General features: G+C 47.3%; 2 protein-coding genes across 2 annotated transcripts in view; one reads left to right on the forward strand and one right to left on the reverse strand.

Annotated features, from left to right (window-relative positions):
* DZANK1 (double zinc ribbon and ankyrin repeat domains 1) overlaps nucleotides 1-17502 on the forward strand; it is a 1079146-nt gene that overhangs the window by 627371 nt on the left and 434273 nt on the right. The window lies entirely within an intron of this gene.
* Nucleotides 14625-17502, reverse strand: part of LOC147708221 (uncharacterized) — a 44836-nt gene continuing 41958 nt past the window's right edge. The window contains exon 3 of the mRNA XM_086925105.1: nucleotides 14625-14704. Within this exon, the coding sequence (XP_086781231.1) occupies nucleotides 14625-14704 (80 nt within the window). The remainder of the gene's footprint in view (nucleotides 14705-17502) is intronic.

The raw sequence follows: 17502 nt of genomic DNA on the forward strand, positions 1-17502 counted from the left end.
CATGCTCTTCAGTCTCTGAAGTGGTGGTGTTCGGCGGAGAATCTCCTCAGAGGGGTTCCCTTTCACAAGGACATTCCCACGCAGACTGTCGTGACGGATGCATCTCTTCTGGGATGGGGAGCGCACTCCGGGACTCTACAGATTCAAGGCACGTGGTCACCGATGGAGGCCACGTATCACATCAATTTCCTGGAACTCAGGGCTGTTCACTTGGCGTTGAAGTCCTTTCTTCCGTCCTTCCAGACCAACTCTCTGCTTGTACAGACGGACAATACCACCACGATGTATTACCTCAACAAGCAGGGGGGCTCGAGATCGCGCACTCTGTCACAGGAGGCGCAGACGATCTGGCACTGGCTCCTAGCCAGAGGACTGACGATAACGGCCACCCATCTACCAGGTGTGCAGAATGTTCAGGCAGACGCACTGAGCAGACTGCTCCAGGAAAACCACGAATGGGTCATAAACGACGAAGTACTAGGAGAAGTCTTCGCAAGGTGGGGAACTCCAGACGTAGATTTGTTCGCCACCGCCGAAAACAGCAAGTGCAGAGACTTCGCCTCCAGGTACTTCCAGCAAGGGACGCTGGGAATGCGTTATGGATCAACTGGACGAACAGCTTTCTGTACGCCTTTCCTCCCATTCCCCTGATTCCGGCGGTGCTCATCAAGCTGGCCCGGTCCAGAGCTCGGATGATACTCATCGCCCCGGAGTGGCCCAGGCAGTGGTGGTTCACGGACCTGCTTCACCGGTCTCTCCTTCCTCACATTCGGTTGCCGTGCAGGCCGGACCTTCTCACGAAGTTCGGGGGGCGGATGTTGCACCCCAACCTCTCGTCTTTGAGTTTGGCGGCATGGCTCCTGAGATAGTGCAATATGGCCATCTGAATCTGCCCGATGATTGCATGGACATACTGAAGGAGTCTAAGAGACCTTCCACTCGGACTTCATATGCTTATAAGTGGAAGAGGTTTTGTATCTGGTGCCAGTCTAAGAACCATGATCCTACGACCTGCAAGGAAGATGTCATCCTTCCTTACCTTTTACATTTGGCGCAGTCTGGCCTTAATGTCCATTCCATTAAGGTACATCTTGCTGCATTGACTGCCTACAGGAAATGCCCTTCACAGACTTCCTTTTTCCAGATCCCTGTGATCAAAGATTTTCTGGAAGGTTTGAAGAAAGTATTCCCTCCTGTCAGGCTTCCCTCGCCTTCATGGGAATTGAATGTGGTGCTGTCCAGATTGATGAAGGAGCCTTTTGAACCTATTCATAAGGCTTCGTTGCAGCACCTGTCCTGGAAGGCGGCGTTCCTCGTGGCCATTACATCGGCCCGCAGGGTGAGTGAAATTCAGGCGTTGTGTTGTAATGAACCTTATACTGTATTTCATGCTGCTAAGGTTGTTATGCGTACTCACCCTAAATTTCTTCCCAAGGTTATTTCTGATTTTCATGTCAACCAGACTATAACTTTGCCTACGTTTTTTCAGAACCCTTCATCCCCAGCGGAGAGGTCTCTCCATTCCCTGGATGTGAGGAGGGTGTTGAAATTGTATCTGGATAAAACCAAAGAGATTCGTAGGTCTGACCAGTTGTTTGTCAGTTATGGATCGGTCAGGACGGGTCTTGCGACCTCTAAGCAGTCCATCTCTAGGTGGATTGTGTCCTGCATACAATTGTGTTAGCAGAAAGCTAATAAGACCTTAGGAGGTAAACCTAAGGCTCATTCCACCAGGGGCAAAGCTGCCACGACGGCTCTGCTCCGTAACGTGCCGATTGCTGAAATATGCAAGGCAGCCACTTGGAAGTCGGTTCATACCTTTGCTAAACATTACTGCCTGGACACTGACGCCAGGGCAGACGCTCAGGTTGGGCAGGCTTCGCTGCGGAATTTGTTCGCACAGTAGTGGCGTTATGTATTATTCTCCACCGCCGCTTTGGTGTGGGGATGGGCTTGCCATTCTATTCACTAGATTATGACTATACACAGAGATCCCCTACTACAGAAGGAGTAGTTTCTGTCCTGTAACTCCAGTCCTGTAGTAGGGGTATCTCTGTTATAGTCATAAGCGCCCGCCCTCCTCCCCGGTGGAGATTTTTCATCATGTAAAGAATGCGACAGGTCTGGCGTGCTTCGCCTTCAAAAAGAACTGAAAGTAGAGGGACCTGCTATGCATTCTGGGATACTGGGAGAAGTTCTGGAAAGTTCTCTTAAAGGCACAGTATCCTATTTAAGCCACATAATGGCAGCCTATGGGGCTTGTCTGTCCCTACCTTCCTCTCTATCATTCCAGAGTCTTTGACTGGGGGAGGCAAGTTTCTCTATGGTAGAAACTGCAGGCTGTTTTATGTGTGGTGTTTTTTGGTGGAATTTCTAGTTGAAGTACTGGACAGTGTGGCCTGTGGATATAGGCTGCATTATTTGTCTTTAAATTCTCTCTTAAGTGTCTTTGCAGTTTCTGCATTATTTTGACAACTTAAGAGATTATTTTTGATTGCCGGGGTCCACGCACATGGGCGGGACTATTCACTAGATTATGACTATAACAGAGATACCCCTACTACAGAACTGGAGTTACAGGACAGAAACTACTCCTTCTTGCCACGAATGGGAACTCGACCAGTCAGTCGTGGAACACATTTTTCAGATATTGGGCAGACCAAACTTGGATCTCCAAGACAAATTGGAAATGCCCATTCTATGCCAGTTGGGTTCCAGAGAAGAGCTCTTGGGGAAACGCCTTTCATGATGAGATGGACGGGGATTTTCCCTTACGCTTTCCCCCCCTTTCCGTTGCTCCTGAGGCTTCTAAGAAAACAGAAACTGGAACTGTGCCGAATGATTCTCATTGCCCTCGATGGCCGCATCAGCACTGGTTAACAGAGCTTCTCCTACACTCAGAATGCAACCATTTTGCCTCCCAGTGTCTCCAACTCTATTGAGAATGAGCAAGGGCCAGATTCTCCACCCGCATCCAGCCCCTCTGCAGCTTCATGCCTGGCTTCTGAGCTCACTGAATTGAAGGAGCTAGATTTACCGCAAGACTGTAGGGACAAACTTGCAAAAGCAAGAGCTCCTTCTTTTCTAATAACCGATTCTCTAAATTGAAACGTTTCTGTTCTTGGTGTTGTGATAATAATACACATCCCCTGGACTGTTCTCCAGAGAAGGTTCTCCCTTATCTTCTTTCACTAGCTAAGTCTGGACTCATGTTCACATCGGTTAAGCTGCATCTGGCTGCAATCTCGACTTACAGGCGTTCTACTGGTGGCCCATCTCTCTGCTCTGGTCAAGCAATTATTGAAAGGTCTCTTCAGAGCTTTTCCGCCCATCAGAGCTCCTCTCCCTGAATGGAGGCTTAACCTGGTTCTGTCACAGCTCATGAAGCAACCATTGGAAGCTGTACACAAATCGAGCTTAAATATCTTGCCTGGAAACTGCTCTTTCGTTGCCGCTTACCTCCGCTAGGAGAGTAAGCGAAAGTCAGGCATTTACCATCAAACAACCATACCTAAGGTTTACCAATGACTATGTTCTCCTAAGAACAAATCCTACCTTCATTCCTAAGGTTCTATCTTCTTTCCATCCTAATGAGCCCAATATTTTATGTACTTTCATTCCCAGTCCTTCCACCCCGGCTGAGAAGGCTTTACACACTGTGGATATTAAAAGGTGTCTTAAATTCTACTTATTACGAACTGTATCCAACCGGAAGTCGGATCAATTGTTTGTAACTTATGGTGGTCAGAAACCAGGTATAGCAGTAATGAAATCAACAATTGCAAGATGGATTGCATCAGTGATTCATTTTTGCCATTCTAAAGCTGGAAATCCTCTGTCTGTGCAGCCTAAAGCTCATTCCGCAAGGGCTGTGTCATCATCGGCATCGCTTTTTGCCGGAGTGTCTGTGGAGAAGATTTGCCGTGCTGCAACCTGGAAAAATGTGCACACATTTACACGGCATTACTGTCTGGATCTGGCTACAGAAGCTTAGTCAGCAGTTGGTCAAGCAGTGTTACGTAACCTTTACAAATAAGGTAATCCTCTATTGAGAGGTGACTATCTTATTTCATGCTTTGAATTATATCTCTTTTAATTGTTAATGTTATGAATGTCTCTCTCATGTGATATGGCATATGTTATAAGTGGGGAAACATACCACCGGCTGAGGGGGTATGGAACAATTCTTCACTGGCAACACAGGCAGAGGGCATGTTCGAAACATCCTTGAAGATCCTATATAAATATGTTAAGCCTGCCTGCCTGAAAAAGAAACACTTCTTTGTAACCAACAGGCTTTACTATACCCCAACAAAATAGGGAAGTTTGCCCCTGTCCCTCCACCACAATGTCCGAGGTGCCATGAAGTGTTGGTGGATGACATCCATATGTTTGTTGAATGTAAAGAGCTGGACAAAAATACTGGAAAGAGATAGGCCAGGTACTGTCAGGTCTTTTTAGCACTGTGATTAATGTAAACTCCTCTCTGATCATTTTTGGGGATGATGGGGTGTCTTATCAGACAGTTACTTTGAAAGAGAGAGGGCTCCTTCTCTACTTGATCTTATTAGCAAGGAGGGAAATTTGTAGGAGGTGGAAGGACCGCCTCCCCCCAAGTAGCGAGGACTGGCTAAATGCAACATTCAATATGGCCCGGTTGGAATACGAAAGGGCAGAGGAGAAGTCATCCAACATCTGGCACCCTCTAATGAGGTGGGGTAGGAACCTAAGATTGATCCGGACACTCCAATGATTACACCATGTCCCCGGTACTAAAGGGGAGGAGGTCTGGTGACCCAAGTTACAATGTGGTCAGCCTGGTGGCCCACAGAGAGATAGTAAGGCTGTAAATGTTCCACAAAGACTTGACACGGTGAAATGAGGAGAAAAAAAAAAAGAAACATCCTTAACAACGAAGTTTTTATAACGACTTACCTGAACAACGAATCTTAAACTACGACCAATCCTTAACAACGACCATTTTAAACCACGACCTTCCTTAACCATGACTTTCCTAAACCACGGGTCCCTCCCCTCCCCTCCCCTCATCCTGACCTGACACGATCTTCGCAACCTGACATTGCCTCGGAAAAGTTAACATCATGAAGACGGGCTCTGATGCACGTGGGGAAGCAGGCAGCCTTCATCCTGCCAGCTTGGTAATGCGTGGCACTATATCCGTTCCTGTTAGCAGCATCTTCAAAGTCATCTGAACTAATAAAAAGAAAATTGAGTGGATCCCGTAATGTATGCAGATTGATCGTAATTCGCCATCAAAGACACACAGCAGATAAAAACTATCGGCCTGCGTGCCAAGTGTCAGGGCGTTGGAAGCAGAGCAATCGTGCGTGATCTGTGCTTTAAACTGGCACGGGAGTATCTGTCATCGGAGCAAAATTGATCATTAGACTGTGAAGTGCACTGAGATAGAGAGCAGGAGGGCAAAGGTCGCGGTTGACTTTCCAGGTATTACAGATAACAGGGCGAATACCAATCAATCACGTTGTCATTTAAATGCATCACATTAGGAATTAGTTTTAAAAAAAATGTCGATGCTTACAAGTTTGAATTACTTCAGCTGCTGCCATCCGTTCAGTTTGGGGGCAGGGTCAGACGCGCATATTGGGAAATCTGGCAGTGCCAGATGGGTCAGTATGACAAGTCAGTTTGTGGGTCTGATTTATGGTAGTGTGTGGGCTGCCTTCTTCTCATTAGTTTTTTTAAGTTGGTCATTTTACTTCACAAACAGAAGTATTGTTATTACAATAGTGCCATCTATTGGCCAGTCACAAGATGTTTTTTTTCGTGGTTTAGGAGCTCGTAAAAAATGTAGTGGTTTTGGCATTGCTCTATGTTTAGCCTTCGTGGTAGAGGAATTTGTGGTTTAGGCAGTCGTTATTTAATCATATATTCGTTATAAGTATGTTTACATATATATTTTACGAGGTATCTAATGTGGTCTGTATAATACCCACCATCCGCTAAGGAACTAAGATTTTTACTGCTAGCTATTCTGATTCAAGCATGTGAATCTATGAAAGATACCCCAATACTTGGATAAGAAAACGAGTTACTTACCTGTAACTTCAATTATCCAGTGTTGGTATCTTTCATAGATTTGCATGCGACCCACCCTCCTCCCCGGAGAGGCTTCCCTTATTACTATGTTATACTTACTGTCACTTGTGCTACGAAAATCTGAGGGACATGCCTCTCTGTGGAGTGTTCTAGAGGGTGCTGAAGTCTGACTGTGTGCCAGATTTGGTTATTTTTTACAAATGGACAAGGATAGGTTAGTGTAGTGACTTTATTGTCCATTATAACCTATTGTATGATATTTTATTACTATTATGTATATATTTTATTTGTGGCGTGAGACTCCCACCTCGACGGCGGGGATGATTCAAGCATGTGAATCTATGAAAGATACCAATACTGGATAACTGAAGTTACAGGTAAGTAACTAATTTTCTTCTCCTCCCTTTCAAATGTTAGTGCAACCTTAATGGGAGTGGCCAGCAAAGCCAACAAACTTCTCACCTGGTCAAAAGTGGGGTAGTCTCACCATGACTCCTGTCTATGCAAGTGGAGGACAGTTGGCAGGGCTGTTCCTTCTGAGTTTTGTGCTACTGATGCTCCTGGGGCGGGTTCTCCGTCGGTTGGATGATGGACGGCTCTAGCTCAGTTGGGGAATTTTAATCAGAGAGGCCACAACAAAATGTTAGGGAGGCAAAGAAATCACAGCAGCCTTTTAAGATCTTAAGAAACACTTGCTTGATGTAAATGCACTATAACATTTGTCAGCTCTTACTAATGAGTAAAATCATGTTTTTTGTTTTGCATAGAAGAGAAAAAAAAAATCTTGAAAAAGAAGACCAGACCAATATTATACTGCATTTACATAGTATTTACACAATACTTTAAGTAAGCATTTGTTTATCATGTGGAATGATTTGCTTTTAGTGAGAAGAGTGTAGTAATAATATTTCGGGCCAGATGTACGACCCTTTTTTTGTGGCCGCAAACGGGAGAACCTCCCGTTTGCGGCCACAAAAAAGGGTAATAGCATGTACAAATGAAATTTTGCAAGTCACTGACTCGCAAAATAGCGTTTGCGACTCTTGCTATTAGGAAGGGCGGTCCCTTTCTAATAGCGAGTTAACATGCTATGTACTAGTTTTTTGCGACCACAAAAGTCTCGCAGTTTACCACCTACATCAAGTAGAGACCACTGCCTGCCCTTAAAACAAGCATTTGCAGTGCAATTGGTCTCACATTTTTTAAAGTTGGAGCTATTGGCGTTGTAAATTATATTTTTTTTATTAGAGGACTAACAAATTAGGAATTGCACTGGGAAGAGAGACACAGCTGTAGCACTGTATATAGGACTTAGAATGAGGAATTACCACTGGACCAGAGAAGCAGCTATAGCAGTGTCTGGAGAACTTAGAATGAGGAATTAAAGGCGGGTCCAGGCATTGGCAGACTCGATTGCTCCAGGGAGCCTCCATCTATCTTTCATCTTTCACTATTTCGTCTGAGGGAGCTGAGCTGCTGCAGACAGTACAGGAAACTAACTCCTCCCTGGACAGTCTATGCACTTTGCATAGCGAGCGAGGCAAGGACTGGGCTGAGTGAGGGTGGAGGAGTGAAACGGGGATAGCAGGTCAAATGAAACCTAAATTTGTCTCATTTATTCTTCCATTTCCAACCCCTTTTGTGACAAGTTGGGCGCAGAACACGTCAAAGGATATTCGAGGGTGCATCACAAGGGGTGGTTAGGGAAGGAACCGAGGCGAGGGAAAAACATATTAAATGCATATTAAATACAATACCCCTGGAGGGAGGAGGTGATGTAAAGAATAAATATGCTGGGCTGAGGGAGAGTGTAAAACGTGTGCTGTTTGTAATGAAAAGTAAAAAAGAACCAGCATAAGATGTGCCGGGACATCAAAAGTAGGAAGAGGGCTGGAAGTAAGAAAATCTTGGCGGTGAAAGGAATTAAAAAGGGACATTCAGTTTGCTAATCAAATTACAGGTGCCAGTAACGTGGAGTCGGGTTACTTTGTTGATTAGAACATTAAAGAAATTATATAGTTATGATATATTTGTAATGGGTATTTTCCGATAATTCCCTTCCCTTATTCTGTAAATGAATTTTTCAAATTAGGTGTTTTCAGATAGGCTGCCCTGAAATGACACTTTTGTGGAGAGTAATGAACAATGCAACATGCATTAGTTTGGGAAACACACGAGGGGTTGGTTAATTGGTCCATTACATAGAATGTAAATGGATGATGGTCTGAAGCGGCCCTGGCAAGGTCGGCACTTCTCTGCACTTGTACCCAGCAGTAGGAGTGGAGCAATCTTTCCATATCTGCCACAGAGTATGCCTAATTTAATTGATTGGAACATGAAACCAGCAGTCTGCATGCTGATCTCCACAGCATGCACATTCACCCTCTGAGCTGTCTTAGGAGGATTGGAACGTGCCATTTCTAGCCCGAAGTAGCTCCACCCCCTGGTCATTATGAGTTCGAGTTGCTGACTGTGGATTAATCACTACCAAATAGGACATGGAAGGGAATGACTCGGCAAATCAGCCCTACTTTTGCCACTTGGGACACACAGGCCCTGTTAACCCTTTCTCCTTCACCAAAACAGCAATTACCAGAATGGACTGGAGTAGCCAGTTTCACAGTTGGCAGGAGAGGAAATCGATTAGATCAGTAAACCTAACAGATTCACATATGCCAAGAACCTACAATAGATTTACTGGCGTCACCAGTGCCGTGGTTGATGGTGTGACATTTTTAGTGGCGCAATCATTGATTTACTATATATAGAAAGCGGTGGTGAAATGTCCGTTGAACTGGGAAGGGGTAGGGGGCTCGGGAATGATTACAATATCTCCGACCAAATCTGCAAATACCGATTGTAATAATGGCTGTATGGTTTACTTCATTTACAAAATAAGCGCATCAATACCTCGTTGGATGTATTAGGCGCTATACCAAAAAAATTACAACACAATACAAGTCTCAGCCAGACTCAGCTGAAGGGCCCCTGCATGCAGGGGCAGTAGTATTGGTGCCCAGTGGCGGCTAGTGACATTTGAAGGTGGTAGGGCGTAAAATGTGCGGTGGAGCGAATCGCAGCGCACAAGCTCAGCGATCTAGCCAGAACGACCTAACGAGGCTCGGGGGGGGGGGGGGGGGGGGGCTAGGTGGTGGGTGGGAGACAGCAAAGTAATGTATAAATTCTGCCAGTTCCACCAGTACTAGACACATTGTCAATGTGTTTTATCACCAAACAGAGGTTGAGATGATGTGCATGTCTCATCCATGTACTAACCACACCTCACCCCATCCGCTTTTCCCCAACTGGTGCTTATTCAAATCTATACATCTTATGTACTGCGGTAATGTACTGTTGTTCTTCAAAGTTAGTTGTTTATTCACATCCGACTGCAAATGTATATACCCCTAAATGTCCTAGAGTTAAACTGATGCCAAACCACAAATGTCTAAGCTCTCACTTGCTTTACTAATGTATTTAATATAGCATTTCTCTTCCACATGCAGATGTTGGGCAACTTCTCATTCTATGACCCTTATTGTGAAAAACTCTTCCATCTTCATGTCTACCAGCACTATATTATAGCTTTAAAATAAAAAATAAAATAAAAAACAAATCCTCTGTAAAGGGGCCCTGATGCACCAGTACATAAGACATAAATCGCAATCGAAATATTGATGGGTTTTTAGATTGCGTGGAGCTGAGGTTTGATGAGGATCGACATAGTCACTCTGCCTTACCATAGCATGCTTGGATGTCTATACACAAGCTGTTTTAGAAATTGCAAGTGCAGTTGGTAATCTTTAGTACTATAGCACAAAATGGGTTCTCATTGTAAGTCTTATGTTCTGTCTGCTGGTAAACGCAGTCCATACACACAGAGGTGGGAAGGTATGAGCTTGCAGCACTGCATAACAGTCCTGTTGCCCAAGCGGGGTCTCAAATGGGAAGAATGGCTTGGGGGCTGAGTGACAGCATTTGCATGAGAGCGATTATGTCCCCCTTTCTGTGATCGTCCAAAAATGCAGCCACAAAGCAAGCAGGCACACTACAATACAGAAATGCTTGTAAATGCTGCGCAGCTGCGCTTGTATTGCTGAGGGAAAGGTAATTTCTTGAGCACTCGAGATGGCGGGGCCTAGCATCAGAAACATTTACGAATGTCTGCAACTCTGCGCTAGTCTCCGTTTCTGCTATATAAACATCAACACTCTTGGAAGTGCAGAGTCACTCTGCACTTCAAAGACTGTTATTGTTTATATAGCGGAAACATGACCGAACATATTAAGAGCTGGAGCAGCTGGCTGCTTTACATCCTGGCGTGTGGATTTCACCAAGTCCATGATCAAACATCGAAGTATTGCCGTGATGCTGGCCAGAGCAAGCACAGCTGAGCTGCCGACTGCTGGAACCGGACACAACGTAGGGCGGGCGTATCCCACCCATATGCCCCCGAAATCCCGCTGGGGATGCTAACAGCACTGCCACAAGGCGGAGACTGGTCGCAGTTGCAGAAATGGGAGGAGGCAGGGATCCAAGTCCTGGGAGACCTTTATGAAGACGGAACGTTACTGTCCTTTCCGTCGCTCTTGGATCGCTATGACCTACCTAGAGGAGACTTTCTGTTGCATTCGGCACTCACACGCGCAATACAAGCACACTGAAAGGAAGGGCTCGACGAAACAAAAACGACGATGGCCTGCCAATATACCATGAGTGCAGCGGGAACGGTCAAAGCAGTCACGTGTCTTTACTCCAGAATGATTAACGAGGGGTTGCCTCCTCTAGAGACGCTAAAGAGTAAATGGGAGGCTGACATAGGGAGAGAAATTCCTGAGACAGTATGGGCACAACTGCAGCGACGGGCTTGGAAGAGCACGCGCAATGCGCGATTCTAACTAGTCCACTTTTACATCCTTCATAGGGCATACCTGACCCCGGGAAAGATCAGGAAATACTTTGATGTAGATTCAGCGAGTTGCCCTAGGTGTAAGGTAGCTGGTGTAGAGCTTGACCACATGCTATGGACATGTCCTAGTTTAATCCTCTATTGGAAAACAGTGGTGGATACTCTTAACGAGGTGACAGAGCGGGACTTGAGGTTTGACATGGCTGTTAGGGTCCTCCATTGGTTTCTGCATACCCCTAAAAATAAGATTACAAGCAAATTCATAGACATGGGGCTCATCCTTGCGAAGCGCGAAATTACGCGACACTGGAAGGCACAGACGGGTCCAGCGGGTGTTAGATGGCGCAATGAGTTCCTTAAATGGGCTAGTGGGGAAAGCACACTGAGGTTTCAATTGGCGCGACGACAGCAGAATGACAAGGCTTTGGAGATGGCACATGCATGGGAGGCCCTGGTACAAGCACTACGTGACCATGACGAACGACACGACCCGGAAGACTAACACTATGACTGGACTATTCCCCTGTAACGTGACAGGTACATTGCATGACCCCTTACCTGACGGCTCCTGTGCTTCAGAACCACAATGACTTCAATGTTAACCATGCACCGATGGTGGGAACCGGGGAGGAGGGAGGGGGAGTTAACTTTAGCATCTCCTAGAATTTCAAGGGCAAGTTAGGTAGGGCTGCCCTTTTTGAGATTTTATACCCTTGACCCTGTACATACTGGGGGCCACTATTTAGGACTTTATTGTACAGGCCCACTTACATACGATCGGGTGATATGGGAAATGTTATAATTGATGTGTGTTTTGTGACAAAAACCCAATAAAATTTGTTTAAAAAAAAAACAGCTGAGCTGCCGACTTTGGAGGGATTGTCGTATGTGCGACGTGTGCACTGTAGTAATGGCGGCATTAGGTGCAGAGCAGACCTGATTACTTTGGAAGCACCAAAGTAGGCAGCTCTGCTCTTGCCATGATATCACACACAAGCAAAATAATACATACTCACTCAGAGTAATTAGGCAGGTCGGACATTCATCCATCATTCACGTTGCAGCCAGGCTGCCAATAAAGAAGTAGAGACGCACTGTGCGTGCGCAGAACACTAAGTACCTTCTTCATATGGGAGCCTCAGCCCCGGCGCGCTTTTTACTTCGAGACAGCACACACTACAATCGTGTGTTCGAGGCGGCTCACATGCGTGCGGCAACACTCACACCTAGTTGTCACGTTTCTCCCATCCAAAACCTACATTATAAACCACCCACCTTATCCTGGAGTCCGGACCCATACATCACCGCCGCGTGTCCTCAAACATCCAGCCATCTGCTGTATGGTCTAACGTGACGTCTCTCGGATAGCACCTCACGCTCACTCCTGGCTGGCTGACTTGCGCAGTAGTGCGCATGTTCTGTTTAGGGCTTAAAGATTTTTGCGACTAGCCCAAACATGCGCACTAGGCTGCTCATTAGAAGAGCGGCATGGAACAACCCTCGCTCTTCTAATGAGCAGCCTTGTGCGCATGTTCGGGCTGGTCGCAAAAATCTTTAAGCCCTAAACAGAACATGCGCACTACTGCTATGCACTCTGCCGGCCAGGCCACCTGATACATTCATCGATGCACTTGCTTGTACTGATCTCTGTCCTGCTGCGGCTGCCCCCCGCCCCTTCTGAGCCGACTGCTTCTGGTGAGTGAGTGAGACTGAGAGAGTGACGGCAGCCATGGCACGCACTCTTGAAACTCAACTTGTGCCTCAAATTAATTAGTGGGGCAAAGCCCAAGCGCCCTAATGGACGCACCGCGCCTGTTGGTGCCCATACTCGGTCTGATTGGGTCAAGTAAGCAGGAACCCAGAGGCAGAGCACAGAAGCCAGAGTATGGGGCTAGGTCGAGGGGCTGCTGCAAGGCCGGTGGGGGCACCAGTGCCACCATCCCAGGCCATGATCACACAACCACTTTCTTCGCTTTCTAAACAGTCACGGGACTACAGTGAAGAAATCATTGTTCACTGTCGAAACCCATGACTTCGATAAAGTGCACAAACATAACAGGCATCGGCTGGGTGGGGGGAAAGAAATGGGACGGGCGGATGGAGGCTGAGAAGAAACAGATTTGTTTGTCTTTGTTGCCGAATTATATAGCGCAAACTCGACCCAAAGGTATTGGAGCACTTTACATGAGCACCAGCAGGGCTTTAAGTGGCCCGGGTCTGTCCGGGACTGAGCAGCGGCAGTTATTTTCAGGGGGCCTCGAAACTGGTCTCTATCAGGCTCTATTTTCGGGCCTCGTAGAGGTAGTCCGTTTTCTTTTTTTTCTTGCACAAAACTTATTTTAATCATGACCCCCACCCCCTTTCTATCTGTCACCTTCTGCTTCTCTTTCTCTCCCGTACTCTTTCCCTTCTCTTATTTTCCTCTTCTCCGTCACCTTGTTTATCTCTCCCTGTTTGTCTCCTGTGTACCCACCATTCACTGGTTCCACCCCCGCCCCATCTTTCTATTAGTTAGTGCCTAGCTCTCTCGCTCATTCACCTCCACACTTCAACACATCCCTCCCTCTTTGCTCTTTACACTTGGGCGCTCGCACTGGAATGCCAGTCTGCTGCTGCACGTGCCTCCTGATGCCAGATTCTTGCAGTCACGGGCCTGGCCCAGGGCCTGGACTGAGAACCAAAACCGGCCCTGGCAAAGTGCTCGGCCGCCTCCTCCAACCCCACGGGGGGGGGCGCCGAGCTCTTTGCCAGAGCCGGTTTTCAGCCGTTTTTGTTACAGGGCCGATTTTGCAGCGCACCGGGGGATTGCCCGGTGCCCGCTATGGCCACTCCGGCCCTGGCCTGGCCACGGCCTGCCTGGCAGGAGGGTGGGGTGGCGGCTATCCCTCGCCGCTGCTGGGTGGCCCTGTTTGTTTTCTCTCATACTCCACTGCACGTTTCCCGGTAACCCCTGCCCCAGACGCCTCTCGTGCCCAGCTCCTCCGAGCACGCGGCTCCGAGCCGGGAGCGCGCAGGAGGCAGGAAATACCATCCTGAGGGCCATTTCCCATGCTCCCTGCAGCGCTACCGCTCTGGGAGGCCGGCGGTGCTCCCTGCCCTCTTCCCCTGCGAGGAGGAGATGGGGAAGTTACTGGCCTCTGTCCCACCCAAGTGGCACTGCTGCTGCTGTCCGTGATGGGAACATCAAATGCAGTGGAGTCACTGTGAGGCTGTCGTGCCTGCCACGTAACCACCCATGCCATCTCGTTCACTCCCGATAAGGACAATCATGTCTAACCCGCTTCGAATCCGGTAAGGGGGTCACCATCACACCCAGAGTCTCTAGTGACAGGGGAAAGGGCCAGCATCACAAGCAGAGTTATTTCTGATGGTGAATGGGACCTCCATCACCAGAGGCGCAACTAGAGCCAAATTTCGGGGATCAATTCCTCCAGCAAGAGACAGAGTGGAGATGCAAAGACGGGGTGAAAAAACAACAAAGCCTTCTTAACAAGCAAATGGTCTTTTAAAGACCTGTGAGGTACTCGGGTGGGGCTGTGAGTGTGCCCTGGAAGCTGTCTCAGCCCGGGCTGCCACACACGACGGGGGGGGGCAAACCCCTTTGAGCCCAATGGGCGTTGCGCGCCTGTCCATCACATCAAGTGGTAATGACTTTTCTGGCACCTGTCTCCGAGTCATTCTGAGTAAAGCTTTGTTTGTTGTGTAAGTTACGTACAACTAAGGATAACAAAAAAACATGTAATTTCATAGATTTAACGCCTTATTTTTGGTAAGCGTAAGATTGCGATCCTGCAACCAGCCTCCAAACCCTAACAGCCACACCTGAGTATCACAGGTCTTTAAAAGACCATTTGCTTGCTAATGAGGCTTTGTTGTTTTTCACCCCTTTCTAGAGCCCCTGCTGCTCCACTCTGCCTCTTACTTGAAGAATTAGCCCCCTTCCGAAATGTTTTCTTAGCCCCCACTCGAAATTTGGCTCTACTTGCGCCTCTGGGGATGGTGTATAGCGTTATCCATACATACCTTTATTTAGTGCACGCCCCTACGTGGATAGGCCACACCCCTTTAAGAGGTTTGTCCCGCCCCTTTTAGAGCACCCCTAGTTTTCCCCCCATTTAAAGCCCTCAATACCAGCTACGTTACACAAGGACACAATCATTTTTTTTGGTAGGCACAGGGAGATTTGTACGAGTGGAGGGAGATGAACACAAGGGCACAGGGGCATTAGGGAAAAGAAGCAAAATGGACGGGGGATATGGAAGACGGCCTGAAAACACGCATGGACTGCGTTGAAAAACAAAAATATTGCATTGTCACTTTACAATTAAATGTGCTAAAACCCCCACAACTTGTTCTGGAAGTTAATGTTATAAAAGCAGTAAATAGCGGTACCGCTTTAAAACTAAATGTGTTAAAAGACACAAGACCTCTCCTGGTAGTTAAGGTTATAAATGCAGTGCTGAAAGCATCGAAGGGGCGGGATGTGAACAACCAACAAACACTAAATGCAGGCAGCCTTTGGTGTATTAAGTGAAGAGAGGAGGATGAAAATAAAATTTCACAAAGCCACTAAACCTGCAGTCCCAAAGGGGCTAATGTCAGTAGTGAGGTGTGCGGAAAAACCCGCATGGGAACACATTAACAATGGCGCGCAGGTCCCCCTTGCCGTACGCCATCAATAAACAACTATTCTAAAACAGAAGCTGAGGCAATCATAAAAGTAGTGCGCCGAAAGTAACGTATATGGCTGATTGGGAGATGAACCATGTAACAGGGCTAGTCTCCAGAGCGTGAACAAAACAGCGAAAGGAGGGACAAATGTAACCTATTCACCAACTAAACCAAGGTAATTTCGAAAGGCACATGAAAAAAACAATCACAAGCGATGGGCGTGCTGCAGCTCCATATAGTATATACACCATGTCGAGAGACAGTGCATGCTCTGCCTAGGCTCGACCTAAAAATGAAACTGAAAAGTTACATTTTTCTTTTTTAAATGCAGCCCGTTTTCCTTTAAGGAAAACGGGCTGCATTTAAAAAAAGAAAACCTGCTTTATTAAAAAAACAGTCCCAGACATGGTGGTCTGCTGAGCCCAGCAGGCTGCCATCCCTGGGAGGGCATGTCATTCCCAATGGGCTCGCATATGCGAGAGGCTCATTAATATTCATGAGCCTTGCAATTTGCGACCCAATTGGGAATCGCAAACAGTGTTAAACACACTATTGCTCATGCAAAATAGCGCATCGCAAATTGCGTGTTGCAAATGACTCGCAATTTGCGATGTGCTATTTTGCAGGTCGTACATCTGGCCCCATATGTCCAGAAACCAGGAATCAATTATTCAGCATATACACAATAAAGCTGCGTGACAGAAGCCACTCACAAAGCAGGACTCCGGTACACATCAAAGATTGTCAGTTAAGAATGACTGCATATGTCCATAAGCAGTTGAGGAGTGATTGAAGAAAGGGCCATCAATTTGGTTAGTGTGCCAGATAATTGGCTAGGAGTGTGAGACAAAATATTAGAATGATTGTGGAAGGTATGGTTTAGCTTATCACACCACACACAGTGTTTTTCAGGGGAGCCATTCATTTTAAGGGCTGGAAATAAAAATACCAAATAGGCACCAAGGTAGTTGGACGTGTATGAAAAAGGGAGTAGAGAAGGTATTTCACAGGATGATGAAGTGGTGAAGAATAAATTGTGGTTTCATACACGCGATCTACAGAAAATCAGGTTGGGCTGCAAAAGCAACAAGTTGTCTGAGTACTCGTGCCTGGAGATTAGTGATGTATATGTCATGTTTATAGTGCCCACACCGCCAGCGCTCGTTCCACACCGCGCACGTTAACACTTACATACCAAGGAAACTCATGAGACATATTTGTGGGAAACCGTGGTGCAGGTTTATTTCGTACAACAAGTAGCTGATAAGGTGGGTCATCTTACAGGCGATCCAATGCGGCAGCCCCTCGCTGACCCGCATGCCTAAGGAGCCATCTTGCACGGCGAGTCGATGCTCTGACGGTGCAGCAAATTATCACTTTATTTCGTTCTACTCCCGCCCCCCCTGTCAGGGCGGAGCGATGAGGCACACCCCCGGTCGGTTCAGGCCCCCCGACCGCCCGAAGGACTAACGGGGCGCCGACGCTGTTTCCTGGAACCCCCTCGGCTCCAGGTTCTTGGCTCAGGCACCCTTACTGTGCCAGGCAGAGGTATTTAGACTGTATCCTTCTGCCGCAGAGGTACCCCTACTGTCCATCTGCTTCCAGATCGCCCTGTGACTCCGCCTGCAACACAAAACATGACCATTAAAAGTTCCAACTTTCGCCCTCCGCTCTGCTGCTGGGTCAGGGTTAGTGTGGGAACAGCGCAGAGCAGCCTGAGGAACCGACGCGGCAGGAAAGACCGAGCAACGTGCTGGGCCTGCTGTAAAACTCTTGGGAGCGCCCTCCCATTGGCCGTTTAGCGAGATGGGGGGTTGCGCTGCATGCTCCTCTCGCGCGACGTG

This window comes from Lissotriton vulgaris, chromosome 6, assembly GCF_964263255.1.
Source record: "Lissotriton vulgaris chromosome 6, aLisVul1.2, whole genome shotgun sequence".
In the NCBI taxonomy this organism is placed as follows: domain Eukaryota; kingdom Metazoa; phylum Chordata; class Amphibia; order Caudata; family Salamandridae; genus Lissotriton; species Lissotriton vulgaris.